Genomic DNA, 27,555 nt, shown 5'->3' with positions numbered 1-27,555 from the left:
TTCTGTTTTTATCGAGGCCAAAATTTCATGCTAAGCAAATTGTTGTGCTTAGCAGCGCTATGAAATTGGCCCCGATTTCACACTTAAGGGTCAGATACCAGCCCGATCGGATAGCCGGATCTTCCCAAATGTATTGATGACCTCTCACATGGTCCATATTCGTAAGCTGATAGCGCCCTCTAATCTATATGCAAGATGAAAATGTCCGATGTTTTTGTTTGGTTTATTGTTCTTTACACTCGTGGCCAAATTACAGGATTAAAAAAAAAAAAACAATTTTTTATACAAAAATAGTTTACATACAAAAATATTTTTCATATAAAAATATACAGTTTACATTTAAAAAATATATATCGCTATTGGAAGCTACATCAAAGAGACATAAATAAACCACCAACAAAACTCACAAACGGAAGCAACTACCTATTTAGTAAGTTAACAAAATACGGATCAGTACTGTTTCTGACACGAGCGGTCCTGGAACCCAGCTGGATGATAGGCTATTATTGGCACTGCGCAGACTCACTGCAATAATGACTCACTGCAATAATGACTCACTGCAATAATGACTCACTGCAATAATGACTCTAATATCTATAGTTGGTGGGAGAAGGTCCGTGGTACGGGTAGACTTTGCAAGTCCTTCCGCAAACCGCCGTCGACGTAGTTCAGGACTTAAGGAGTTTAAAAGGTTATAGAAACAATAAACTTTAAAATACTTTTATTTTACACCGATTGACATCATCATATTGATAGATTTTCCCCAGCGCATTTTAAGTCTAATAATGCAAGCACATTTTTAAGGTGATAACACTTTAGCAACATATTTTTGTTTGAGAACGGGTTACACAGCAGAATAAACCTTTTTAAAATAACAACAAATATCCCCCAAATTAACACCTTAACAAAACACCAACATTTAATTATTGCTTGAACACTTAAACAAAGTGCAAACAAAACAAATGTTTTCCGGCAACTATACCAAAATATCCAATCCCGAATTATTTTTGTTCAATATAAAGGCTAGCGTAATATTAAGGTAAATTCCTATTATACTTTTTGACTATCGAAATTCAGAAACAGAGAGTTTTAAACCAAACTTAGAAAAACCTGGCCGCCTTCACCCCATACAAACTCCTTCGGCAAATCATTCCACTTTACTTAAATTTTCTTTCAACACTAAGCGGCTTAGTTGACACTTATTCATTATTGGTATAACATCAGACAGTGTAGTTACCCAGTGTAGGTATCAAGTCATCTTCAAACTACGGTTCGGTGGCGCAAAAATTCTAGGAGAGAACTGAGTTCTCGTAAATCTACAAATGAATAAACATAAAAGCTCAGATTAGATTTCATGGCTTTCAAAACAAGTAACAAAGGGATTTCTGAAAAGGAGTTCTTTAACATTTTTTTAAAGAAATTGGTATACTATGTTTAATTACATACACGTACTACATTTGAAAAAATGTCATGCCCGAACATGACCTTTACTTTGACCTCTTTATGTGAATGGAAGTTGTAGGCAAAACCTTGCGTCTGTTTGCGATCGGTATGGGTATTTTGGTACAAGCCGTTTGTGACCAACATGTTTTCTAAAACATGAACAGTTCAAACATGCATTGCAGCAGTGGGAGCATCGACAAAACACAAACGAATAAACACATGCGCCTTGAACATCCAGCAGGGTGGATATGGGCGCATTACAAGTCTTATTATTAATATTATTACTACATACGTACATGCGGTTGAAGGGCGACTCTTATTTTGTCCAGTTCTTCGGTGATTACTTTAAAACTTGGGCGAAGGTTTGGTGCTCGATTCCAACACTTCAACATCAGATCGTAACTTAAGAAATGAAAAGAAAATTAAACGCATTATTCTTCTTAATTGAATTACATTTAAGAAATGTAAACATTTTTTAAAGAACATTTTTTGTACGATTCCAACACTTGTACATCAGATTGTGTCTTAAGAAAGAAAAAAAAACCGTGCCGCATATTTCTACTCAATTAAAATTGCACTAATGATTATATTAAGAACAATTTTAAAGATTGGTAGTTGTACTATCGCACGACTAGTTTATTCTTTATAAATAGCCACAGTTGAACCGTCATTTCATCTTCATTTCCACTTCTTTTACAGGCATTATAATTTGTGTTTTTACAACAATGATTCAGGAGGAGGTGTTACTGTTGTTCCCTGTCTTCTATATCCAAAATGTTGAGAGGATACATGTATCCCCCCCCCCCCATAAACCACACCCCAGAGTTCATGCGTGTTACGGGCCTTACATCTTGTCCGGACAGGCTTCAGGTTGAGGCATCCTGTATCCGCCCATTAGCTTGTTTATCAGTTCTCCGGTCGTATGGATACATTGGTAGGGCACCCCACCTAAGAAATAAAACAAAATATAGTAATTTGGGGTGTAGAAGGGTCGTGGCCGAGCGGTTAAGAGCACTGAATCCTAACTTTGGTGTTTCTGATCAGCAGAGTGTGGGTTCGAATCCCCAAGTCGTGACACTTGTGTCCTTAAGCAAGGCACTTAACCAAATTCATGGCTCAGCCTTAACCCAATAATTCTTCGATTCACTGAAGCACAGAACTCCTTTGGTAAGCAGAGACTCAGACATGATAGTTGGGCCTAGTTATTATACTTACCGAAAGTCATAATCTCCCAGAGTAAGATTCCAAAAGACCATCTACAGTCAAATAAATACAAACAAAAGCAACTTAAATACCAAAACATTATTTGTAAAAAAAAAAAATCAATACAAAAGAAGCCACCAGGACAGTTGAGGAGAAAAGAACTGACTGGGTTTGACAGCTTACTTTTAACAACACTTGAGAAAGATTCAACATCAGCTCACTCCCTCGCAATCATTTAACTGTTAGCCCCCACACCCCCACCCCCCCCCCCAAAAAAAAAATATATATATATAAAAGGAATAATAATAATAAACTATCAATATCAATCAATCAAATATTAATCAAAGTGTAAGTAATAAATATTTCATTTACAAAGACTCACACGTCACTTTGGGAAACATACAGCTGACTCGTCAGGGATTCTATGGACAACCAGCGAATCGGAATCGCCGCCTGTTGTTAAAATAAGACAAAATATTGATGAGACATGATCCTAAAGCTTTTAGGAAGGTTAAAGACACTGGACACTATTGGTAATTGTCAAAGACCAGTCTTCTCACTTGGTGTATCTCAACATTTGCATAAAATAACAAACTTGTGAAAGTAAAGCTAAGTTGGTCGTCAAAGTTGCGAGACAATAATGAAAGAAAAACCCCCCTTGTCACACAAAGTTTTGTGCTTTCAGATGCTTGATTTCGAGACCTCCAAATCTATAATTATGAGGTCTCAAAATCAAATTCGTGGAAAATTACTTCTTTCTGACAATATTCCAGTCTAAAATATTTCTCAGAAATTCAAAAAATTCTAGCAAGGGCAAGATTTGAAACAATGAGCTGTTGGCACTTATCTTGTTGATAATTTATCATTCTGTATCCTACCCATTTTAATTTCAAGAGATGATAATTTCGGTGAAACAGTTCCGCGGTTTGAACAAAGTTAAGATAACTTGACAAGAGCATGACCTGACCTTGCGAAATTCGGATTGTCGACCTGAATTATTTGGATAACTTTATATTAGGCGCTAAATAAATCCAATCTGATAATCACTAGACCTTTTTGACATGCCGACACCAATTATGAACAAAAGCGTAATGTGGCGCCCGTTCAGCCGCAGTCTGGTTACACTGATATTTATGGAAGAAATACAAAGTGCCTGAAGATAAAGGTCTACAGCACTAGGGCATAGGGACTGACATTACTGCAAGAGCTCCTGCCGACTTTAAATTACCTCCGATACTTGGACATAGATATGTTCTCTGCGAGACAATCCAAAATCAGAAACCTTGGCGACTAACTCCTCTCCGAGAAGTATGTTCCTAGCTGCCAAATCACGGTGAATTATCTGCAAAGATAAACATGTTGAGTTGATAAAACAATTGTGTGTTTTTACAGAGCCACCACAACTCACGGAGAGAGATTTGGTGTCACTACCAACAGGCAGTAAAGTGCAACAGATCGTGGTAACAGCATGGTCATCGTGGTCAAGTGGTTAGAGTGCAGGACTTGCAATCATAAGGTTGCGGGTTCGAATCCCCCAGCTAACCGCTGATTTCACTATGACTAGAATAAATTGTGTCGTCTAGTTACTGAATCACAATTTCTTGATTTTCGCAGTTCATAATCATAGACGTTAAACCAATAATTGTACGAGAGAGATTGGTTGTTGCCAGCTTGTGTGTTTATATTCATTTGTGGAGCTTGCCGAGTTCCCTGGATGGAAAGATCAGATAGACAAACAAACAAAAGCAAGAACATAGTGACATGTGTATTCTATACCAAAACAGATATTGGCTATTTTTTCAACTTAATTTAATTTAGTTCATTTGATACAACATCCAACTAAGCGAGTACCAATTAGAGGCAAATATCAACCAAATGTTTCATCAGGTTTGATGATGCACCCAGGATAGGGTGAAATTTTCAATATTATTACCTAGATGGCGGAAAAAATCATAAAATGTTCATCTCACACATTCTTACTTTACCCGATTGCATGCAGCCTAATAATTAGTTCAATGCTTATAATGGTCGGGCCAAAATTTTGGCTAATGGTCGTCCTAGTGGTCGTTTAATTAAATTAATACAAAACAACCTCATCCCTCTACCTTCATGCTCAAACAGATTATAGGCATCCATTTACCCCTGTTGGGTGGAGAAAATCAAGAGGGACACACACGTCATGAACCAACAGCCTTTTAAGTCGCTAGGTGACAGCAGACTTACTAGTTAAATCCATTGTTCTTGGTAATGTGCGCATGTTCAGAACTACGTAAACAATGGAATTTCACCTGGTTAGTCTGCTGCCACCTAGCGTTCCAAAGTCTCCCGTTACTACTTTCGCCCGTCTCCAGCGCCTTACATTAACCAAAGGCGCTGGGACGGCAATTGTATTAAGCATGGTCCTATATCCTGAAAATGCTCAGTCCCATCATGCATCACACTCACACTGCACGCATGACATACTTCCTGAACAAGAATCTGTGCAAGCTGATTAGCCAATCCCTTGTCCTGGATAGCCTGGCCACTGGGGCGGAGCGAAATTACTACTGTGCATAAAGTTACTAGGTTTAAAAAAAAAAAAACTCACCCCTGCTTCAGAGAGATGCTGCATTCCTTTTGCAACGTCCACACTAAATTTCAACTGTTGCAGCAGAGTAAGAGGTTTCCTTTTCTGCTGGTTTGGGCCATTTTCCAGAAGATGTTTGTGGAGATTATTTCCAGGAAGGTACTCCAACGCAACGTAGAGATTTTCTGGAACAAAACACAACTTATTTAATTATAAGTATTTTGTTCTTCTTTTGACAGACTTAGTTGAAACCCACAAAGAAATGCGGCATTCAAATTTACAAGGACACACATCAACATATATTTTGCTTCAAAAGCGAAGGTGAATCAATGGGAAAATTTGCAACACTCTTTCGATTTCGAGCCGCTCTTTTGATTTCCAGCCAAGAGGGTGCCGTACTCAAATGACATCAAGTGCATGAAGTTTTTCCCCACTCTTTTCCTCTTTATACCTGAAGGATTTTCATCAAAGTAAGCAGTCGTGTGTTGATGAAAAAAAAATGGCTCGTGTGCTTTGTCATGGAATTTTTTTAGCACATTCATAGGGCCTATTCGTTTGAAAAATACAAAAAATATCAGATGTTTTTTCTTTTTTTTCATTTATAAGTTTCAGGGAAGCTTAAGGTTTTAATTGAAATTTGAAATAATTATTATTTCTACCTGCGTTTATACAAGCACCCAAAAGACTGATGACATTGGGGTGGGGTCCGATGACTGTCATCGTTTTGAACTCCTTCCAAAAGTCAGCAGTGCTTTTCTCTGATGCGCCAGCTAGATAAAAGGAAAAAGTTCGTGTTACAAAACGGAGACTTTCTGCTGTCAATCATCACAATAATCATTGTTTACAACCAAACACAATTTACTACTTCCTCAATCAAAACAAACAACTCAAACAAAACAAAACAAACAAAACAAACAAATGTAAAAAAAGCTGGAAGGTTACATGACAGAAAATGTGTTCAAGAAATCGGTTTGACAGATTCGCCACATCACAAACAACATGGTGACAAATGAAACTGCTTATCCTGTCACTGAACTACAAACGATAAGGCCACCTTGTGGTCCCGATTTACAGGCTTTGAGCTACTATACGTACATAATAATTGTTAACCAACCTATGAGCATTTTGATTGCAGCTTTAGTAACTCTGTTGCCACCCATCTTAATGCCACCAAGACGAACCTCTCCGAAGTAGCCTCTACCGAGTACTGTTTCTTCCAAGATCACGTTCGTCCACAAAATGGACCACTTGACTGCCCAAGTTGGAAGACCGGCGTACTCATATTTAACTTCTTCTTCTGTCATATACTTATCGATTGGTGGTTGGGCTGGGTTAGACATTCCTCCTGAGATAACAGGCTGTGTCATTGGGTGTAGTTCGATCGGTGATTCGGCTGGATTAGTTATTCCTCCAGAGTCAACAGACGGATTGTTGGCGGGTACACTCACAATATCAGGGAGGTCCTAAACATCACAAGAAACCACACAATTTATTTTCTAGACTCATATTTCTTAAGGATACGAACACAAAGTAAAAGGGAGAGTATGTATACATAGAACTTTTGGTTTATTGTACTGGTCCGTGTGTTCAAATGTATTAATTTAACTCTAATCGCGTTTTGTCAAACTGTTAATAACAAACATTTAAATTAACTTTTTTGTTCTCTCTTTTTTTTTTTTGGGGGGGGGGTGGGATGGTTTGATTTTCAGCTCTGGGACAGCCTGTCTATTCTTGTCATGCAGAATGCTATCATAGTATGTATGACATATCAGTTCAGCAAAATTTGTGTACTTCTTTGTAATATTATTTAAAGGAAATTATTTTGTTTGTAATTACTCAAAATAAGTGTTAGCATCAAAACTTACTTGGTAACGAGCAAGGGAGAGCTGTTGATAGTTAACAACATTGTGAGAAATGGCTCCCTCTGAAGTAACACAGTTTTTGAGTAAGAAGTAATTTCTCACTAAAATATTTGAACTGAATACCTCAGCTTAGGTCTTGAATTCAAGGCATCTGAAAGCTTAGGTTTAGGTATACAAAGTGAGAAATAGCTGGTCTTTGACAATAACCAAAGCCAGGGGTCGATTTCACAAAGAGTTGGGACTAGTCCTATAGGAGAAAAAACCTTTAGGCTAGTCCTAAGATAGGACGAATAACCCGTCCAGATAAGACTAGTCTTTCTTTGTGAAACCCACCCCATTGTCTTTAAGTGTTGTTTACTTCATCATGCAGGTAAGATTGAGTTGAAAATGTCGTCCTACCTGTTCCCCTCTTTGAGGATCTATCTGTCCTTGCCTCAACTTGACGCACACAATAATTAAAATCGGAAGAACAGTTATGACAACCAACCCAACAATGATAAGTGCAACTAACAATACCGTGTTGATTCCATTCGTCGGCTTATCTACTGAAAGATCAAAGAACAAATATGGAAATTTAGTAACTTCCTTACTCTGACCATCTGCAATTTTAACCAAACTCTTTCTAACTTACGATTAATCTTAGGACTTAGGACCAGTTAAAGTTTAGCAACCATAGACGTTTAGTATGCATTGATGTAAATATGCATTAAACCCATTCTAAGTTAGGACGAGTTAGTCGTTCTAACAAACATTAGTTTCAAATCTGACAAGTTTTGTTGTAATTAAAAATATCTGTTTTAGTTTTTTAATTATCTTTCATATATAAATGCTAGGTCAAGTTTTTGACAGATTTTTTTTTACAAATCTTTGTAGGCCTCTTGCAGAGCCAACAAACCATGCATAATAATTAAATTGCATGCCCTATATACTTGCATGTGCTCTCACCTTGTACACACGTAAACAAATGTCACGTTTTTATAAAAAAGGATAAGCAGTAATTGAATTGATTGGAATGGAATTAATCTTACAAATACTGCCATACTCACGAGTTTCACAATGAGTTCCTGAGAAGTCTACAGCCGAACAGTCACACCTATATCGATTCACCTCATCGATGCAAATGCCACCGTTTAGGCACGGATTGCTAAGACACTCAGCGATATCTGCAAAATTTAAGATGGTTCATATTGTACAAGATTGGGAACAAAAACAGTTTACATTATATTTTTAAGACAAGTTCGCCACAAACAAGGCCTACAGCTACTCCTCTTAAAAACAGTAACATTTGTCGCAAGGTGTGACAGGGGTCCATGGTGTTTCTTAGGGCCTACACCCGAGGGGGCAAATGACACACAAGGCGAATGTCTTGGTAACATCTTAGCTATTCCCCGACTGTAAACACGTTCAGAACTAGATTGAAAACTTACTCACGATTGCTCTTTAGTAGATAAAAAAAAATTATGTCCACTGCCTTTAATGCGATGTTATAGAGCTTTAATTGTTCCCCCGCTCACATGAGAACTCTATGTGATAGAAAATGAGTATATCACAAAATTGAATTCCCAAAAATTAAATTTAACACATCCCAAGCTAGTTAAAAAAAAGGGGTTTCACACCTAAAATGATTTTGTTAAGGTTGATTCATTTTCCCCCGGTATGAAAAAGACCAGCGCAGTAATTTCGAGAGCGGTAATATCGAGAGTGTCTCTTTTTCTGGGTTGCTATTCTCTTTTCATTTCACACATAAAAAATTCTCTAGGTTGTTGGTGAAAATACACAAATTTAAATGAAGGATGCTTGAATTGTTTGTCATGAAATTGTTTAAAATGATTCCCATCTCTACAAAATGAAAAAGATTAACATGCAGAAACATTTTTATTTCTTGCACAGATCAAAATGAAGAATAATGTCCACATTTTATTTATAATTTAATTCAAATATATTAAAAAAATCAACGTTTGATGAAATTGCTTATTCATGGAGTGTACACAAAAAGGAGTCATTCAGGTCAACAAAGCTGCATTTTTTAACAAAAAGACTCACTTAAAGGCAGTGGACACTACTGGTCATACTAAAACCAATTACTGTCATAAAACCTTTCTTGATTACGAGTAATGGGGGAGGTTGATAGTATAAAACATTGTGAGAAACAGCTCCCTCGGAAGTAACGTAGTTTGGGAGGAAGGAGTAGTTTTCCACGAATTTGATTTCGAGACCTCAAAGAGGTCTCGAAATCTAGCATCTGAAAGCACACAACTTTGTGTAACAAGGGTGTTATTATCTCGCAACTTCGAATGCCCAGTTGAGCTCAGACCCAACACTCCCTTGAAAGAAAAAAAATTATTACATAGTAAAACCCAAAACCACATTTGAAATGTGGTTCTATCGGATCGGAGGCTGCTCAGAATATCGTGGAAAGACAAGAAAACAAACAAATGGTTTTGAAAAAGATGAGTAAAGAGAGGCGTGGACCAATACAAAAAGAAGGTACTCACTAGTTTGGCAGTTTGTGCCAGTGAAGCCTGCAACACAGGCACAAATGTATTGACCCGGCCGAGTCAAATCATCACGACAGGTCCCGCCGTTTTGACAAATGCCTGTGATGCAATTGTCAATTCCTAGTACAAGAAAAAGATAAGACGATAAACCGCAAAAAACCTCACACATAAATCTTCACAATCTACTGAGAAATACATCTTAATTCACAACAGTAACACAGACGACCGATGTACATACTGTCATATTATTTATCATTTTCCCTTTGAGCCCCATGTAGCTGATCAGAAACACCAGAGCTTGTTTTTGAACTGATGCAATTGTAAATTTCTAATCCAAGAAGATGGTGATTCGGAAAAATCTCACACAAAAAATCCAACAAGTTGAGACATGCATCACAGAAAACAGGTGCACAGACAGTCAAATTATTTATCTTTTTCCTTGCTTTCAGAGCCCCACTCTGAAGTCGTTCAGACACAGTACTAAAGTCAGTTTAACCCGTGGTTCAACCCGATCGAGTTCAACTCAGTGTATCTGAACGGTTCTAAAGTTAGTCCGAATCGAGTTCAACCCCAAAAAGACCACATCCGGTTTAACTCACATTGACCTCCGTAATCATTACGTAAACACACGGTGACCAATGAACAGGCCAATAAACAGGATGTTAGCGTAACGGGGTCGCGTTTGCTTTGACGTCTTAAAACCAAAGATAAACCGTATCGGGTTTAACTCGGTGCTGTCTGAACGCAAGGGGAATTTGACCACCCCCTGCTACTCGTAAAAGTTAAACCGGTTTGGTTCTAACTTAGTACGCTGTCTGAACATACCCTATGCTGATCAAAAACACCAAAGCTTGGTACAGTGAGCTTATAACCGCTCAGCAATGTTGTAATAGAAAGGCTCCCCACTATATCTCAGAACCACTTCAAGGTTACACTCCATCAAGGAATCTTCAAGCCAGTTCCATGCTTCTCCTCAATGAACCCAAGTCTCGACACTCTTGGGGTAACAGGTGTTTTTCTTCCGCTGCACCTCTGGAATTCTCTACCACTTAATCTTTGGTCTTGTCTTTGTACAACAAAATTCAAATCTCTAAATCTGAACTTCACAGACTAGTTTAGATGTGCCTGTTTTTCTTTTGTTTGTTTTGGGTTTTACTGCGACTTGAACACCCAGCAGGGTTTATTAATATTACAGAACATAAAAACCGGACACAACTTACGTGTTTCACAACGAGTTCCTGTGAAGTCAGTGCCAACACAGTTGCAGGTAAAGCCAGTGGCTGAACTAACACAGGCTCCATTCACGCAGTTGTGTCCGTCACAGAAGTTAATCGCTGAAAAGAAGAAACAAATTAAGAAATTGTAAGTAGATCAATTTAATTAAAGACCTGCTTGAACGAAAATGTCAAGTCGCTAACTTTGCTGAATTTCACTTAAAATGTTTTCAATGAATAAGGAAATCAAGTCATATGATTATAAACAGATTTTAATTGTGTAAACAAAAAAACATTTTGAATGCCCTTATCCAGCGCTTTTCTGAGAGATTTGCGAAAAGCCCCGTTATGTAATCACTCTCAAAACATCATAGTTGGGAGCTCCAATTTGTTAAGTCGCTTTGTTGCAGCATGGAGGTATAATAAAGCAAACTCCCAGACATGACGTCAGCGCCAGTGTCCTTTGACGCGCGCCGTCAACGGCAGAAGTGTTGTTAGTTTTTCAGGTTGGGGCCTGATTTTTTAATCGATAATTACAAAAAATTCAGAAGTGTACACATATCAAAATTACATTAAAATGGTGAACAAGTGCATTATAAACAAGTTAAAATACCATTTCTGTTGAAAGCATTCCGCTCAGGTAGCTGTTTAAGTTTGAGTGGAACATTGAAGGAGTTGTGTAGTTTTCGTAAACCAAAACTCAAAGTCCAGATTTACCTTAAACTTACCCTGTTAAGTTTTTGCTGTTATATTATTTGGGGTTGTCATCTGAGATTCATGATAGTAGAAAGCTTACATTAAAAATATTACTTGCTGAGGTGCTGTAGTTTCTGTGAAACGAGTAAAATAATGTCACGAAAATACTAATTTTCACGACTTTGAGGACATTGTGTTTTAGTGTCCTACAAAAAGTACTCAAACCCCTCAAGACAACTTAATTATTCTCTTAAGGACAACACCCAAATACAGTACACATTGAGTTGGCTTTATTGGTATCAACATCAAGTGATGTGTTAATTCAACCATATCACACCACATTGGTTAATTACCAGTCTGGCAATAAACTACAAATTTTACTTAAAAGTAACCCCCAAAAAGACACACATGAATATCGGTCTGGATTACTTGGCAACCTGTCATAAACATACTTTATCCGCAAGTGATTACATGGACTAGAGCAGGGCTTCAAGTTTATTCACTTTTTATTCAAAATAATTGATTTTTAGTTAGTGCTTTGTTGCTTCGTTTGCCAATTAAGGGTGAAAGTTGCAGCCGGTGGCTTAATCCATGCCTGCACAGTCCATCAACATTTAATAAAATTCTTAAATTAGTAAATTCTACCCCAGTGCAACGGCACGGGGTTAACGCAACTTACTGAGTTCACAATTGATGCCATTGAACCCATCTCTGCAGGCGCATGTGTAAAGAAAATTTCCATCAGTGCAGACTCCTTGATTCAGGCACGGGTTGCTTGCACATTGGTTTATAGCTGTACAGATCAGAGGAAAAAAACGTATAATTATAATAATCGCGGCTTTACGTCCCATCCAAAGGACGAGGAAAGATTAAAGAGCCAATAAAGGATGATCTCAATATTTCAACTATTACCTTGTTATAGCCAAATAGACATCGTAGATACCGGTTAATAACCATTTTACTCTCAAAGTTTGCATTTAGTAACGAATAACTCAAAAATGCACCCGGCCGCACGTTTTTTTTCAGCCGAGAGTCAAAAACGGCTTATCTATTATAATGACCTCTTGACGCGAGTGACGATATTCCCCTAATTGGGTGTGAACACAGTTCTCCAGCTTCAGCAAACTGAGGGCGCTATTTTCCACGCCAAATAGCCGCCACTGACGCCACGATTCCTTTGTCGCGCAGGTTTGTTTGACCCCTCGTTTTTCAGAAATTTTGCTAGAAGCCGTTCTGTAGAAAAACCATTTTTACCATGTTTTAATGTGAGGTGAGAGACTTGTTAGATTTTGTTTATGTTTCCTATGGACTCCAGCTATTAGAAAACTGTATTATCTATATATTCGAGATCGTCCTTTATTGGCTGTTTAAGTGTCTTATTAGTAGACCCAAGTGTCACGACCGGGACTTGAGCAACACTCTGCTGATCAGGACCACCAGGGTTTAAATTCAGTGCTTTTAAAGATTCGGCCATTCACTTCCACTTTCAAGTTTAGAAGCACAAATGAAAAGACCCGAGATGAAAAGTTGCGAATTGCGTCACTTTGGGTTTTGGCAGCCAGCTAGAAAGTGTATGCAATCTTACCATGACTAAGCGTCTTTTTGCCCGGCAAAACATGACGTAAACAGTGTTTTTTTTTTCAAAAAAACGGTGGAACAACTTCTTACTTCAATCCCTTCATCATGCGGGTCATGCCACAAACTGGTTTAAAAATACAAAGTTGCGCAAACCATCTTTTCGTACCAAATTTTATATTTTGGGGACAAACATGTAACAGTTTTGTAATTAAACTAATTACCATGACCAACCTATCACTATATTTGTCATTCTGTGTTTCATAAAACTTATTAAGGTTACAAATTTTGACGTCACAGCTCCATTTTTGCTGCAAATATTTCGCAGGAGTTGAGCACAAGTCAACTGATGCGAGTTACTCATTGTGAATTTGTGTATCTCAACATATGCATAAAATAACAAACCTGTGAACATTTGAGCTCAATCAGTAATCGAAGTTGCAAGATAATAATGAAAGAAAAAACATCCTTGTCACCCAAAGTTGTGTGCTTTCAGATGCTCAAATTCTAAAAATGGGGTCTCGAAATCAAATTCGTGGAAAATTACTTCTTTCTCGAAAACTATGTCACTTCAGAGGGAGCCTTTTCTAACAATGGTTTATACTATCAACCTCTCCCCATTCCTCGTTACCAGGTTATATGCTAATAACTATTTTGAGTAATTACCAATAGTGTCCACTGCCTTTAACAGGGTTTACAATGTGCTACAGCGCATTCAGCAGCCACAGCCAGGAACACCGGGGCAAACCCCTCCTCTGTTCGATAAGAGCACTGGGTTCTTTTACGTGCATAACACAACACAAGGGACCAACAACTTTACGTTCCATCTGTAGGACGAAGCAATTGTTAAATGTCTCGCTGAAGGGCACAAGTGTCACAGCTGGGGATTCGAACCCACACTCTGGTGATCTGAAACACCAGAGTTTGAATTTGGTGCACGGCCACGACACTTCCACTTACGATTATTGCAGTACAATCCGGTGAAACCAGGTAGACAGTTACAGGTATAGACCCTCGGAGTGGTCCCATCTACACATTCCCCATTATTGCAAGGGTCGATGGCCGGACAGTCATTAATTCCTGTAAATAAATAATAAAACAAATTAATAAAAATAATTTAAGGTTTTTCCCTGTAGAGACAAACTAATTTTAAACTTTGTGTCCACAAGTTTTGTACTGGTTTTGCTTGCCTTTTAAAAATGCTGCTTTTGCCATTCCTGTTTGTCTCCTTTACTTAAGTAATCTTCTTAGTATAAATGTTAACATAACATACAAGTATATATATATTTTATTGTTATTTTTTTTGTAAACCAAATTCCCTTAGTCTATGACTTTTTATTTGGTGATGTATTTTTCCATCAAAGTGCTGATGACGCTAAACAATACGTATAGCACATGTGCAATAACCGAAACCGATAAGTAAGCCTAAGCTAAGAAGAAATACAGGGTCGATTCACAAAATGTTAGGACGAGTAACTCTTCCTGACTCGAGATAAGACTAGTCCTAACTCTTTGTGAAATCCACCCCAAAACATGTTGTAGAGAAATACAATACAAATGCAATATCTAAGAAAACATCTAGGGAGAATCCACTATCTTCCAACAATTAGTAGGACTAGTCCTAACTTTTTAATAGGTTCGTTATTTTATGCATATGTTGGGATACAAGTGAGAACACTGGTCTTTGACAAACATGTCCAGCCGTCGATTTCACTACTATCATTATCTTCAAACTGTGTAAGTTTACTGTAAATCTGTAGACATTGTGTATTTTATTGTCCTACAAAGACATATAACCTTTAAATCAGTTTTTAAATTTTTATTTAACTAATCAAATCATAAATCAAAGGCAAACTGACTTGGAATGTTTGTATAATATAACACATAACAGGGCCAGCTAAAACTGAAGCTTTTGGCGATTTCTTGGTTCCTTTTGGTACATTTAAATGTTTTTGTATACAAATTTAAGTAATGATTTCTAGACCAAGACCTTGACTTAGGTCTCCACACCTACATTAAACTAAAAGCTACTAATTGCCATTGTCAAACATGTCAAACAAAGATAAATTTCAAACCTAGAACGGCTCGATCTTGGATAGCGCCGATTGCTACTCGGTTTCCATTTAAAACAGCATCTACACCAATTTGGTATGTCTTCCCAGCAGGCAGTCCGTAAATAGTATACGCTCTAACGGCCTCGTCCACAGTAACTGGTATGAAGCTAGTGTAAGTCCCATCATTGCTGATGACACTGACCATGTACCCCTCCGGGTTAGGAACTATATTCTTGGCCCAAGTTATGGTCGCGGTGCTTGACGTGACGCCATCTAAGTTCACATTCACAGGCAGTTCTGTGTAACAGAAAAATTGTTTTTAATATGAGAGAAAATAAATGTACTGTCACAAAGTTTGGGGAGGGTAGCTCCGCGAGGGTCGACTCAGGGAGGGTTGGGGTAGAAATCTGGGGTTGTACTAGCTCGACAGCAGATGTCAACAACAGCGGCTCTATGTCTGGGTCTAGGGGCAGGGGTTGACTGTAGTGGTGATATTAAAAACCTTCTTATGAAATGCTTTCCAGATATGTGTCCTTTCAGCTACATGTTGTTGGGGGGTAACGATTGTTGTTATAATCCTTCTAGGCAGAACACAACTTTTTAAAACATCCAAATTGAAGTTCCAGTTCACCAGAGACTACACACTGGCAATGCCTTCAATTGATTGTGTCAGTGCAACTAAACAGCAGAACCTGAGATGTAACACCGTACCTTGGTCTGGAGAGGGTCCTCACCAAATCTGATTTTTGTGTGTATATACATCCGGGACAGGTTTAGCAAGCTATATAATGACATTTTTTTCTTTTACAGCTATTTTGTTTGTAAATAAATAATGACATTTCAAAAACTTACTTGTAGGTTCTTGAACGCTCCCAGCATAGGTGCTGGCACCACCAAAGTAAGCATTCAGGATGTACTCATAAATGGCTCCACTGGCTGGTAGGTTTGGAAAGGTATAGGATGTCTCCCCAGGCGGAATGTCTTCACTGATTACAGAGTTTCCGTTGGTGTCCACAACGGTAATGGTGTACTTCTGCAGTTGGTTGTTGGTGTTCGGATCCCATATAAGGTGCATTCCAAGATCTGTAATCGCCTCAATCGTGGGGTTTAAGTTGGTTGCTGTGTACCAGAAAAATGAGTAAAACATTTTGTCCGAAGTCCACACAACAGTAGAAAATTGTGACCATGGCTCATCGCTGAACTAAGATGATAAAAAAAGGAGACCACCAACATAGTGCTGGATAGATCAGTTGGTAGAGCCCTGGCACATTAAACCAGAGGCTTCAGGTTCAAGTCCCACCTTTATCTATTTGTTCGATCCCCCAAAAATTATCTGGTTTGTCTTATTAATATTGATAAAGGTATATGAGTTTTGATGTTCGTTATATACCAATTAAGGAAGCTGGAACAAATAAGTTTATCCTTGTCATTTGAAAAAAAAAGTATTGGAAACTATCTTGGAAACGTGGAGTTCAATGATGAGGTTTCTCCCAATCTTTAGATTTCAATGAAGGTGTCTTGGAAAATATGAATTCAATAGTAAGGATTCTCGCTAATTCAGAACTCAATGCTTAGGTATCTAGGAAACTCGAAATTCAATGAATTGGTCGCAGAAACTCAGAGTTCAATGGTGCCATATTGGATACCTGGATATCAATTAAAATTAAAGCATCTCGAAAACATGAAATTCAATGACAAAATGTGTCCAAGACACTCAGAAATCTAGGATAATGTGCTTGGTATCGTAATGGTGCGCCACACAATACGCAAAAATGGTTGGACGTCATGCATTTTATATACTGTGTACTATTATGAAAATATATCACATCCTGGGGGCTCTGTGGTTTACCTTTTAAGGATCGAGACATGATAACTTCTGGCTTTTTTTTTAGTTGGTCGTATTTGGCTTAGGAAGTTGAGCGTGCTTAATAACAACTGGCAGCAAGTCTGTTTGAAATTTTTACGGGGGGGGGGGGGGGGGGGGGGGGGGGAGGGGGGCCTTACTTTCTACCTAAAATTTAGAAGGAAAATTAAACATATTCAATTTACTTTCAAGAGTCTTAGTGACTCATTCATCGGTTGCTATGGGAAGCTCAGTAAGGCATAACAAAAAAATGTTATGTTGGCGTAACCCGACCTACCCTAAAAATACAGCCGACCCTAGATATTTTTATTTTTTTAAGGGAAGAAATTTAATGATAAAAATCTATTAAAGACAAAAACAAAATTAAAATGTCATCAAGAGTTTAAAAATACACTATTTGTTGTGTGTATCCTTGTTTTCTTTTGTATTCGTGTATACTACTGGCTTAAGCAATTAGAAAACATGTCAGTTTCGTTGCTGGGAGGAGAGGGAAAAAATCTAAAATAAAAATAAATCCCTACCTACCTACCCTATTTTGGGGGGCCCTTTTACACCAACATAACATGGTGTGTTTTTTTATGCCTAAGTGTGGTGCACGTGTTCCAAGTTACAGAAAAACTTAATCCTTCCACGATACCTTCTGAATACCTCTTTGAATTCCATGTTTCCCTGAAAAAGTATCTGTGTTTCTGAGATCAATTTTCTCTGTAACTCACTAACAAGACGGCGATTCAAGCTTCCATAGCCTATACTTACATGATCCTGAAATTCGAATATCCGACGGTAAACTTTCTACAGTCCCATCCAGAAAACCTGGTGTATCAACAACTGACTCAAGTCTGTAGCTGTACTGTATTCCTGCCATAATGTCATCCAACATAAAACTGGTATCGTCCCTATGAATTTGGTAAACTTGTGGCACTCCATTCGCTGGGGTGATGGTCATCCTGTAGTACGAGAAGGGTTGGTTGGCAGCAGTCCACTGAACCGTGGCTGTTGAACTGCTGGTCTGGTAGATAATGCTGTCCGACGGTTCATGTGGCACTAAAACAAGAAAACAATGGCTTGACTAAAAGTTTAAATGTTAATACCTGTAACAATGTCACAAAGCCATGCTGAACACTTGATACTTTGGATTTGAAACTTTGCAAGATGGAAGTATTACTAGGAGAGGTTTGCGGAGATTTTAACATGGTGTAATACTTGATACACACTATAGACTGTATACATTGACGCCATCCAGCTGCAATCTTACAGAGAAAAAAAACGCACAGATTTGTAAATGCAGCGCACAATTGGCCAATGAACAACCTCCTTTTGACTAGTAGTCGAGACCAAACTGGATACAAATTTCTCTGAAAAACTTAAGCTCTATGATAGTCAGAAGTCAATATTATTCGCAGGGCTTTTTAGCTGATTAAAAGATTATTTGGTCAATTTTAATGAAGTTTGTAAATTGCATCCTTTTGTTGTATTTTTCAAGAGTCAGTTGTTTTATCAACTAATGCTTGCAAGGTGACTGAACACATAAATCATAAACTTTGATCACGCAGTAATTACGTCATTTTGAACATTGACTTACAGGTCCACACGACGCCAGTGATTGGATCTGGTGTTTTAATAAGGATTCCCTCGGGGTGATATCCTTTGTTAACGATGGTATACTCTGAGCCTGACTGAAGATTCTCAAATGTGTGGGTTGCTCCAGCTACTGCCGCTACCCGCTGCGTCTGAATATCTGTACTCCCTGTTTGCTGCAATGTGACTTCATACTCTGCGATATCGTATGTAGGATCTGGTGCTTCCATCCAGGTAATTTTTACAGTGCTCGATGACTCACTGATTATAATTGGAGTTGGAACAGCTGAAGAAGAAAACAAAATTGTGTTTATCTGCCGCTTGCAACAACTCAGAAAGATTTTAACCAGCTTGATGGTGAACAAATGGGGTATAACTGTCACATTATTTTCACTATAATGTAAAATCCATCCCTGTTTAGCGAAGTGATTGCAGGCTCCAACCGTATCTCTGGTCACAAGATTCATGAACAGACTCCAACCCTCAGATATCCGAGAAGCACTTCATGCCTTAATTGTTTCTCATATTCAAATGTTTTGAGGTGAAACATTATCCAAACCATACGCCCCTATTACTTCAAAGGGAATGCTTTATTAAACAACAGCTGAAGTGCTTCTCAAGTAAATTTTACCTTATGACACTTACGACCATAATTTATTAAGTCAAGTGTCAGCAGTAATTTGTTGTTTCACTAGTACTTCTTCATAGGCCAACAGTACAGTTCCATATTTTTAGACTTCCTGTAGGCCCTATGTTTGTCCATATCATCAAGTACATTTGTTTAGAAGTTATTAAAAGCCATAGGTAATATTGAATGAGGTGAACCTCCATGGTTGTAGCATGGTAGAAATGGCTGATGCTGCACTATGATGCTCATTCCAATGCTGGGCCCAATTTCATAGAGCTGCTTAAAGGGAAGGTACACGTTTGGTAATTACTCAAAACAAATATTAACTTAAAAACTGACTTGGTAACAAGCATTGGAGAGCTGTTGATAGTACGTAGTTTTTGAGAAAGAGGTAATTTCTCACTAAAATGACCAATTGAGCCCATAATTTCACAGGCTTGTTATTTTATGGTTATGATGGGATACACCAAGTGAGAAGACTGGTCTTTGACGATTACCAAACGTGTACCTTCCCTTTAAGCAGAACAAGCAGCTAAGCACAACAAAATTATGCTTACCGGAGTAAGGATACCGCAGCCAAAATACCATGACACAATTACAATTTGTGACTGGTATCATGCTCATTTCTGCCAAGCAAAAAAACTGTTAAGCAATATTTTCTGCTCAAGTAACTCCATGAAATTGGGCCATGCTGCCCGCGGTAGGGCAGCACATGGACAGTTTCAGACCCATACCGAAATGCCTTATTGTAATTCTATCTTGCTTTGGGCTAGCCTGCAGGACTACAAAAAAACCACTGACACTATTAGGTGTTTTAAAATCTGTGGTTCATGAGTTCGGGTGGCATGATTGGCGTGTGCGTAAAGCGCTCGCCTCTCACCAAGGTGACCCCGGTTGGATTCCCGGTTGGGGCCATATGTGAGTTGAGTTGTGCGTTGGTTCTCTGCTGTGCCACAGGGTTTTCCAGACCATCCGGTTTACCTCCCTCGGGAAAAGTCAAACACTTTCAATCTTGGCTGTGCTCCGTGGTCATAATGGGTTGATGTGGCTGGCAGCCAAAGGCGCCCTTGCATGCCTGCTTCTCGAACACGTTGTAGCCGCGTCCTTCGCAATTCAGCTCTTAGCTCCGAGTAAGGATGATTAGCCCCCAAGTTATTATTAGCTGTTTCGTAGCGAAGCGCAGCGAAACAGCTCTTGTTTTTGTTAAAGTTTTTTTAGCTGTTTCGTAGCGAAGCGCAGCGAAACAGCTCTTGTTTTTGTTAAAGTTTTTTTAGCTGTTTCGTAGCGAAGCGCAGCGAAACAGCTCTTGTTTTTGTTAAAGTTTTTTTTATTAGCTGTTTCGTAGCGAAGCGCAGCGAAACAGCTCTTGTTTTTGTTAAAGTTTTTTTAGCTGTTTCGTAGCGAAGCGCAGCGAAACAGCTCTTGTTTTTGTTAAAGTTTTTTTAGCTGTTTCGTAGCGAAGCGCAGCGAAACAGCTCTTGTTTTTGTTAAAGTTTTTTTAGCTGTTTCGTAGCGAAGCGCAGCGAAACAGCTCTTGTTTTTGTTAAAGTTTTTTTAGCTGTTTCGTAGCGAAGCGCAGCGAAACAGCTCTTGTTTTTGTTAAAGTTTTTTTAGCTGTTTCGCAGCGTAGCGCAGCGAAACAGCTATTGTTTTTGTTCGTTTTTTTATTTGGTTGTTTCAGGATTATTCAGTACTCGCATTTTTTTGCATGGTTCCTAAAGAGCAATTGCAATGAAACTTTCAGTGATGAAGGGCATTGGTGCAAGGAGGGTCCTAAACGAAATTCGTCATGATGACATCATCACCGGTCACGTGACGTCATCTTAAAGGTGTTTTATTTAAATCTTTGAAAATCTATATCAAATCAACCACAATAGACCGTAGATTTCTGTTAACGGGATTAGGTAGGAATAAATTAGGTCTTTATTTTATTTTGTGTGCGTGACCTCACATGACCTCTACTTCCGGTCGAAACGGGCCAAAAACGAAAGTACCCTGTAACTCAAAAGTGGTAAAAGTTATGAATTTTTTTTCTCCGGGATAAAAGTGTCTAGCAAGGGTGGGCAATTCAAAAAAAGTATTGATGACGTCATAAATTGCAACAGCGCCCTCTAGTGGCAAGTTGAAAATTCTTCAAAATGGACTTTTTGAAGATGTTTGTGGCGAAGTTTTTGGTAATCACTTTAAATTTTACACACACGTTTACTGTCTGGCAGGCATCATATGTGTGAAGTTTCAGATCAATGACGTCATCGGAGGTCACGTGACGCAGCATTAAAGGTGCACTTTTTGAAGTCGTATAACTCTCGAAGAAATGACGCCATTATGTTGAAATTATGTAGATCATTAGATATTGGAAAGTTCTCGTGAATTATGAAATGACGTCATGATGACGTCATAACATGATTTTTAATGATTTTTTCAATTTTTACACCTTTAACACACCAATTGCTATCTGAACATGGTGTAATCCAAATTATTTCTTTATCTATGCCACATTTGGGCAAATTGCTTTGAATACACAACAAATAACTTAACTCAAATGAGAAATTTGAAATGTTATTGACGAAACAGCTATGTATTTGTGCAATGCCATAAGGTTGCGTGCCAAAGCCTCACGCACACATTGTTGTACACGAAGTACATGTACAATACCATGCCAATGTGCGTAATCATTTGTACACGAAGTACAATGCCATGCCAATGTGCGTAATCATTTGTACACGAAGTACAATGCCATGCCAATGTGCGTAATCATTTGTACACGAAGTACAATACCATGCCAATGTGCGTAATCATTTGTACACGAAGTACAATGCGATGCCAATGTGCGTAATCATTTGTACACGAAGTACAATGCTATGCCAATGTGCGTTATCATTTGAGAGCAATTGCAATGAAACTTTCAGGGATTGAAGTATATGGTGCAATAATGATCCTAAAGCAAGGATGTCATGATGACCTCATCACCGGTCACGTGACGTCATCTTAAAGATGTTTTATGTTAAATGTTTGAAAATCTATATCAAATCAGCCAAACGAGACCGTAGGTTTCTGTTTGCGGGATGTGGTAGGGATAAATTAGGTCTTCGTTTTGTTTTGTGTGCGTGACCTCAAATGATCTCTACTTCCGGTTGAAACGGGCAAAAACGGAAGTGCCCTGTAACTCAAAAGTGGTAAAAGTTATGAAGTTGCTTTCCAAGGACGTAAGTGTCTAGCAAGGGTGGGCAGTTCAAAAAACATATTGATGACGTCACAAATTGCAACAGCGCCCTCTAGCGGCAGGTTGAAAACTCGTCAAAATGGACTTTTTGAAGATGTTCGTAGTGAAGTTTTTTGTAATCACTTCAAATTTTACACACACGTTACCTGTCAGGCAGCCATCATATGTGTGAAGTTTCAGATCAATGACGTCATCGGGGGTCACGTTACGCGGCCTTAAAGGTGCACTTATTTCACTATTATAACTCCCTAAGTGATTATGCGATCATGTTGAAACTTGGTAAGTTGTTGGATATTGACAAGTTCTTTTGAAATGTGAAATGACGTCATGGTGACGTCATCACATGATATTTTATGATTTTTTCAATTTTTGCACCTTTAACACATAAATTGCTATCTGAATATTATGGTATAACCCAAATTATTGTTTTATTTATGCCACATTGGTTCTATCGGTCTATCGGTCTATCGGTCTATTCAGATAGCGTCTTGTATGTGGATTGGGTTTCAAGTCTCTGCCTTACTGCGCAGCTTTTCTCTACTTGGAAAACACGAGCGTGTAATCACAATATTTTTATCAACCAATCATTTAATAAAAAGGCAAACGAGTTGTTTGTGTTCTAGACAACCTTGAATACAAACTTTCATAAAAGGTTGTCTGCATTCAGATTTCAATTCCATGTAATCAGATTTCAATTCCATGTAATGCAAGTTCAATATTGTTAACCAACAGGGTGTGACTATTTCGGGCTGTTGCATTTCGTCATGACTTGCACAATATGTTTGTCACAACAAACGGGAAAGTTCAGGGGGTGCCCCTATGTGTTCAAACCCATTGTAATAAATTTCAAGGGAAAGCTGACGGAAATGTACACGCTGGCATCATGTTAAAGCTATTGGACCCTTTCGGTAAACAGTATTGTCCAAGGCCCACACTTCGTGTATCACAACATACATGTGTATATATAAAATAACAAACCTGTGAAATTTTAGGCTCAATCGGTCATCGGAGTCGGGAGAAAATAACGGGAAAATCCACCTTTGTTTCCGCACGTTTCGCCGTGTCATGACATGTGTTTACTATAATCCGTAATTCTCGATATCGAGAATTGATAATTGTTTAATGTTTTCTCAAAAAAGTAAAGCATTTCATGGAATAACATTTCAAGAGACGTCTTTTACCATTACCTTCTGTAAACCCTGTAAGTTATTTGTAAATCTGTGAACTTGTGTGTATATTTATAATGGCTTTAAAGCCATTGGACCCTTTCGGTACAGAAAAAAAAAGTTCACAGATTTACAAATAACTTACAGGGTTTACAGAAGGTAGTGGTGAAATACTTCTCTTGAAATATTATTCCATGAAATGCTTTACTTTTTGAGAAAACAGTAAAACAATATAAATTCTCGTTAACGAGAATTACGGATTTATTTTAAACACATGTCATGACACTGCGAAACGCGCGGATACAAGGGTGGGTTTTCCCGTTGTTTTCTCCCGACTCCGATGACCGATTAAGCCCACATTTTCACAGGTTTGTTATTTGATATAGAAGTTGTGATACACGAAGTGTGGGCCTTGGACAATACTGTTTACCGAAAGGGTCCAATGGCTTTAAAAGGGATTTGATGCATAGGTGATGTCAAAGTATTATTTGGTTTGGGGTATAACACCATGTGTAAATATACTTGCTGGTATGTTCTTCTGAAAACTTGTCTTGCTTTTTATTCTACTACCGCAGAGTAGTTTTTTAGCTGTTTCGTAGCGAAGTACAATGCCATGCCAATGTGCGTAATCATTTGTACACGAAGTACAATGCTATGCCAATGTGCGTAATCATTTGAGAGCAATTGCAATGAAACTTTCAGGGATTGAAGTATATGGTGCAATAATGATCCTAAAGCAAGGATGTCATGATGACCTCATCACCGGTCACGTGACGTCATCTTAAAGATGTTTTATGTTAAATGTTTGAAAATCTATATCAAATCAGCCAAACGAGACCGTAGGTTTCTGTTTGCGGGATGTGGTAGGGATAAATTAGGTCTTCGTTTTGTTTTGTGTGCGTGACCTCAAATGATCTCTACTTCCGGTTGAAACGGGCAAAAACGGAAGTGCCCTGTAACTCAAAAGTGGTAAAAGTTATGAAGTTGCTTTCCAAGGACGTAAGTGTCTAGCAAGGGTGGGCAGTTCAAAAAACATATTGATGACGTCACAAATTGCAACAGCGCCCTCTAGCGGCAGGTTGAAAACTCGTCAACATGGACTTTTTGAAGATGTTCGTGGTGAAGTTTTTTTGTAATCACTTCAAATTTTACACACACGTTACCTGTCAGGCAGCCATCATATGTGTGAAGTTTCAGATCAATGACGTCATCGGGGGTCACGTTACGCGGCCTTAAAGGTGCACTTATTTCACTATTATAACTCCCTAAGTGATTATGCGATCATGTTGAAACTTGGTAAGTTGTTGGATATTGACAAGTTCTTTTGAAATGTGAAATGACGTCATGATGACGTCATCACATGATATTTTATGATTTTTTTTATTTTTGCACCTTTAACACATAAATTGCTATCTGAATATGGTATAACCCAAATTATTGTTTTATTTATGCCACATTGGGCAAATTGCTTTGAATACCCAACAAACTAAAAACTCAGTTGAGAAATTTGAAAATTTTAATGGCGAAACAGCTCTGCATTTGTGCACAAATGCAATTTAGCTCTAGTTTATTATTGTTTTTTTTTTTATTTGTCTGATTCAGTACTCGCAATTTTTTGCATAGTTCCCAAAGAGCAATTGCAATGAAACTTTCAGGGATTGAAGGTTATGGTGCAATAATGATCCTAAAGCAAGGATGTCATGATGACGTCATCACTGGTCACGTGACGTCATCTTAAAGGTGTTTTATGTTAAATGTTTGAAAATCTATATCAAATCAGCCAAACGAGACCGTAGGTTTCTGTTTGCGGGATGTGGTAGGGATAAATTAGGTCTTCATTTTGTTTTGTGTGCGTGACCTCACATGACCTCTACTTCCGGTTGAAACGGGCAAAAAACGGAAGTGCCCTGTAACTCAAAAGTGGTAAAAGTTATGAAGTTGCTTTCCAAGGACGGAAGTGTCTAGCAAGGGTGGGCAGTTCAAAAACATTATTGATGACGTCACAAATTGCAACAGCGCCCTCTAGCGGCAGGTTGAAAACTCGTCAAAATGGACTTTTTGAAGATGTGTGTGGTGAAGTTTTTTGTAATCACTTCAAATTTTACACACACGTTAACTGTCAGGCAGCCATCATATGTGTGAAGTTTCAGATCAATGACGTCATCGGGGGTCACGTGAAGCGGCCTTAAAGGTGCACTTTTTGAACTAATATAACTCCCTAAGTAACTATGCGATCATGTTGAAACTTGGTAGGTTGTTAGATATTGGCAAGCTTCCGTGAATTGTGAAATGACGTCATGATAACGTCATCACACGATTTTTTATGATTTTTTTCTATTTTTGCACCTTTAACACATAAATTGCTATCCGAACATGGTATAATTCAAATTATTTTTTTAAATAGCCTGGATTAGTCATAACTGCTGTAAAAAAAATTATTAAATTTCAAATTAAGTGGAACAAAATTTTAAATTTTCTTAACGAAACAGCCTCTGCATTTGTGCACAAATGCAATTATGTCTAGTTTATTATTGTTTTTTTTTTTATTTGTCTGATTCAGTACTCGCAATTTTTTGCATAGTTCCCAAAGAGCAATTGCAATGAAACTTTCAGGGATTGAAGGTTATGGTGCAATAATGATCCTAAAGCAAGGATGTCATGATGACGTCATCAGCGGTCACGTGACGTCATCTTAAAGGTGTTTTATGTTAAATGTTTGAAAATCTATATCAAATCAGCCAAACGAGACCGTAGGTTTCTGTTTGCGGGATGTGGTAGGGATAAATTAGGTCTTCATTTTGTTTAGTGTGCGTGACCTCACATGACCTCTACTTCCGGTTGAAACGGGCAAAAAACGGAAGTGCCCTGTAACTCAAAAGTGGTAAAAGTTATGAAGTTGCTTTCCAAGGACGTAAGTGTCTAGCAAGGGTGGGCAGTTCAAAAAAAATATTGATGACGTCACAAATTGCAACAGCGCCCTCTAGCGGCAGGTTGAAAATTCGTCAAAATGGACTTTTTGAAGATGTGTGTGGTGAAGTTTTTTGTAATCACTTCAAATTTTACACACACGTTAACTGTCAGGAAGCCATCATATGTGTGAAGTTTCAGATCAATGACGTCATCGGGGGTCACGTGACGCGGCCTTAAAGGTGCACTTTTTGAACTAATATAACTCCCTAAGTGATTATGCGATCATGTTGAAACTTTGTAAGTTGTTGGATATTGACAAGTTCTTTACAAATGTGAAATGACGTCATGATGACGTCATCAAGTGATTTTTTATGATTTTTTCCATTTTTGCACCTTTAATTTATTTATTTTTTTTTATTTGTCTGTTTCAGTACTCGCAATTTTTTGCATAGTTCCGAAAAAGCAATTGCAATGAAACTTTCAGGGATTGAAGGTTATGGTGCAATAATGATCCTAAAGCAAGGATGTCATGATGACGTCATCACTGGTCACGTGACGTCATCTTAAAGGTGTTTTATGTTAAATGTTTGAAAATCTCTATCAAATCAGCCAAACGAGACCGTAGGTTTCTGTTTGCGGGATGTGGTAGGGATAAATTAGGTCTTCATTTTGTTTAGTGTGCGTGACCTCACATGACCTCTACTTCCGGTTGAAACGGGCAAAAAACGGAAGTGCCCTGTAACTCAAAAGTGGTAAAAGTTATGAAGTTGCTTTCCAAGGACGTAAGTGTCTAGCAAGGGTGGGCAGTTCAAAAAAATTATTGATGACGTCACAAATTGCAACAGCGCCCTCTAGCGGCAGGTTGAAAACTCGTCAAAATGGACTTTTTGAAGATGTGTGTGGTGAAGTTTTTTGTAATCACTTCAAATTTTACACACACATTAACTATCAGGCAGCCATCATATGTGTGAAGTTTCAGATCAATGACGTCATCGGGGGTCACGTGAAGCGGCCTTAAAGGTGCACTTTTTGAACTAATATAACTCCCTCAGTAACTATGCGATCATGTTGAAAC

The 27,555-nt window shown here is 38.2% G+C and overlaps 1 protein-coding gene across 1 annotated transcript in view; it reads right to left on the bottom strand.

Moving 5' to 3' along the window:
* Window positions 1-27,555, bottom strand: part of LOC117292388 (proto-oncogene tyrosine-protein kinase receptor Ret-like) — a 30,169-nt gene continuing 2,614 nt past the window's right edge. Inside the window, exons 3-21 of the mRNA XM_033774415.1 lie at window positions 18,558-18,839; window positions 17,732-18,019; window positions 15,964-16,230; window positions 15,133-15,408; window positions 14,018-14,137; window positions 12,162-12,275; window positions 10,793-10,906; window positions 9,570-9,692; window positions 8,121-8,237; window positions 7,474-7,619; window positions 6,327-6,675; window positions 5,872-5,982; window positions 5,234-5,397; window positions 3,875-3,988; window positions 3,029-3,099; window positions 2,659-2,699; window positions 2,292-2,391; window positions 1,740-1,845; window positions 1-1,316 (exon numbers count right to left, since the gene is read on the bottom strand). Coding sequence (XP_033630306.1) covers window positions 1,290-1,316; window positions 1,740-1,845; window positions 2,292-2,391; window positions 2,659-2,699; window positions 3,029-3,099; window positions 3,875-3,988; window positions 5,234-5,397; window positions 5,872-5,982; window positions 6,327-6,675; window positions 7,474-7,619; window positions 8,121-8,237; window positions 9,570-9,692; window positions 10,793-10,906; window positions 12,162-12,275; window positions 14,018-14,137; window positions 15,133-15,408; window positions 15,964-16,230; window positions 17,732-18,019; window positions 18,558-18,839 — 2,930 coding nt within the window. The 3' untranslated portion in view covers window positions 1-1,289. The remainder of the gene's footprint in view (window positions 1,317-1,739; window positions 1,846-2,291; window positions 2,392-2,658; window positions 2,700-3,028; window positions 3,100-3,874; window positions 3,989-5,233; window positions 5,398-5,871; window positions 5,983-6,326; window positions 6,676-7,473; window positions 7,620-8,120; window positions 8,238-9,569; window positions 9,693-10,792; window positions 10,907-12,161; window positions 12,276-14,017; window positions 14,138-15,132; window positions 15,409-15,963; window positions 16,231-17,731; window positions 18,020-18,557; window positions 18,840-27,555) is intronic.

Source organism: Asterias rubens, chromosome 7 (assembly GCF_902459465.1).
Source record: "Asterias rubens chromosome 7, eAstRub1.3, whole genome shotgun sequence".
Taxonomy (NCBI): Eukaryota; Metazoa; Echinodermata; class Asteroidea; order Forcipulatida; family Asteriidae; genus Asterias; species Asterias rubens.
This window is presented reverse-complemented; position numbering and strand designations above follow the sequence as displayed.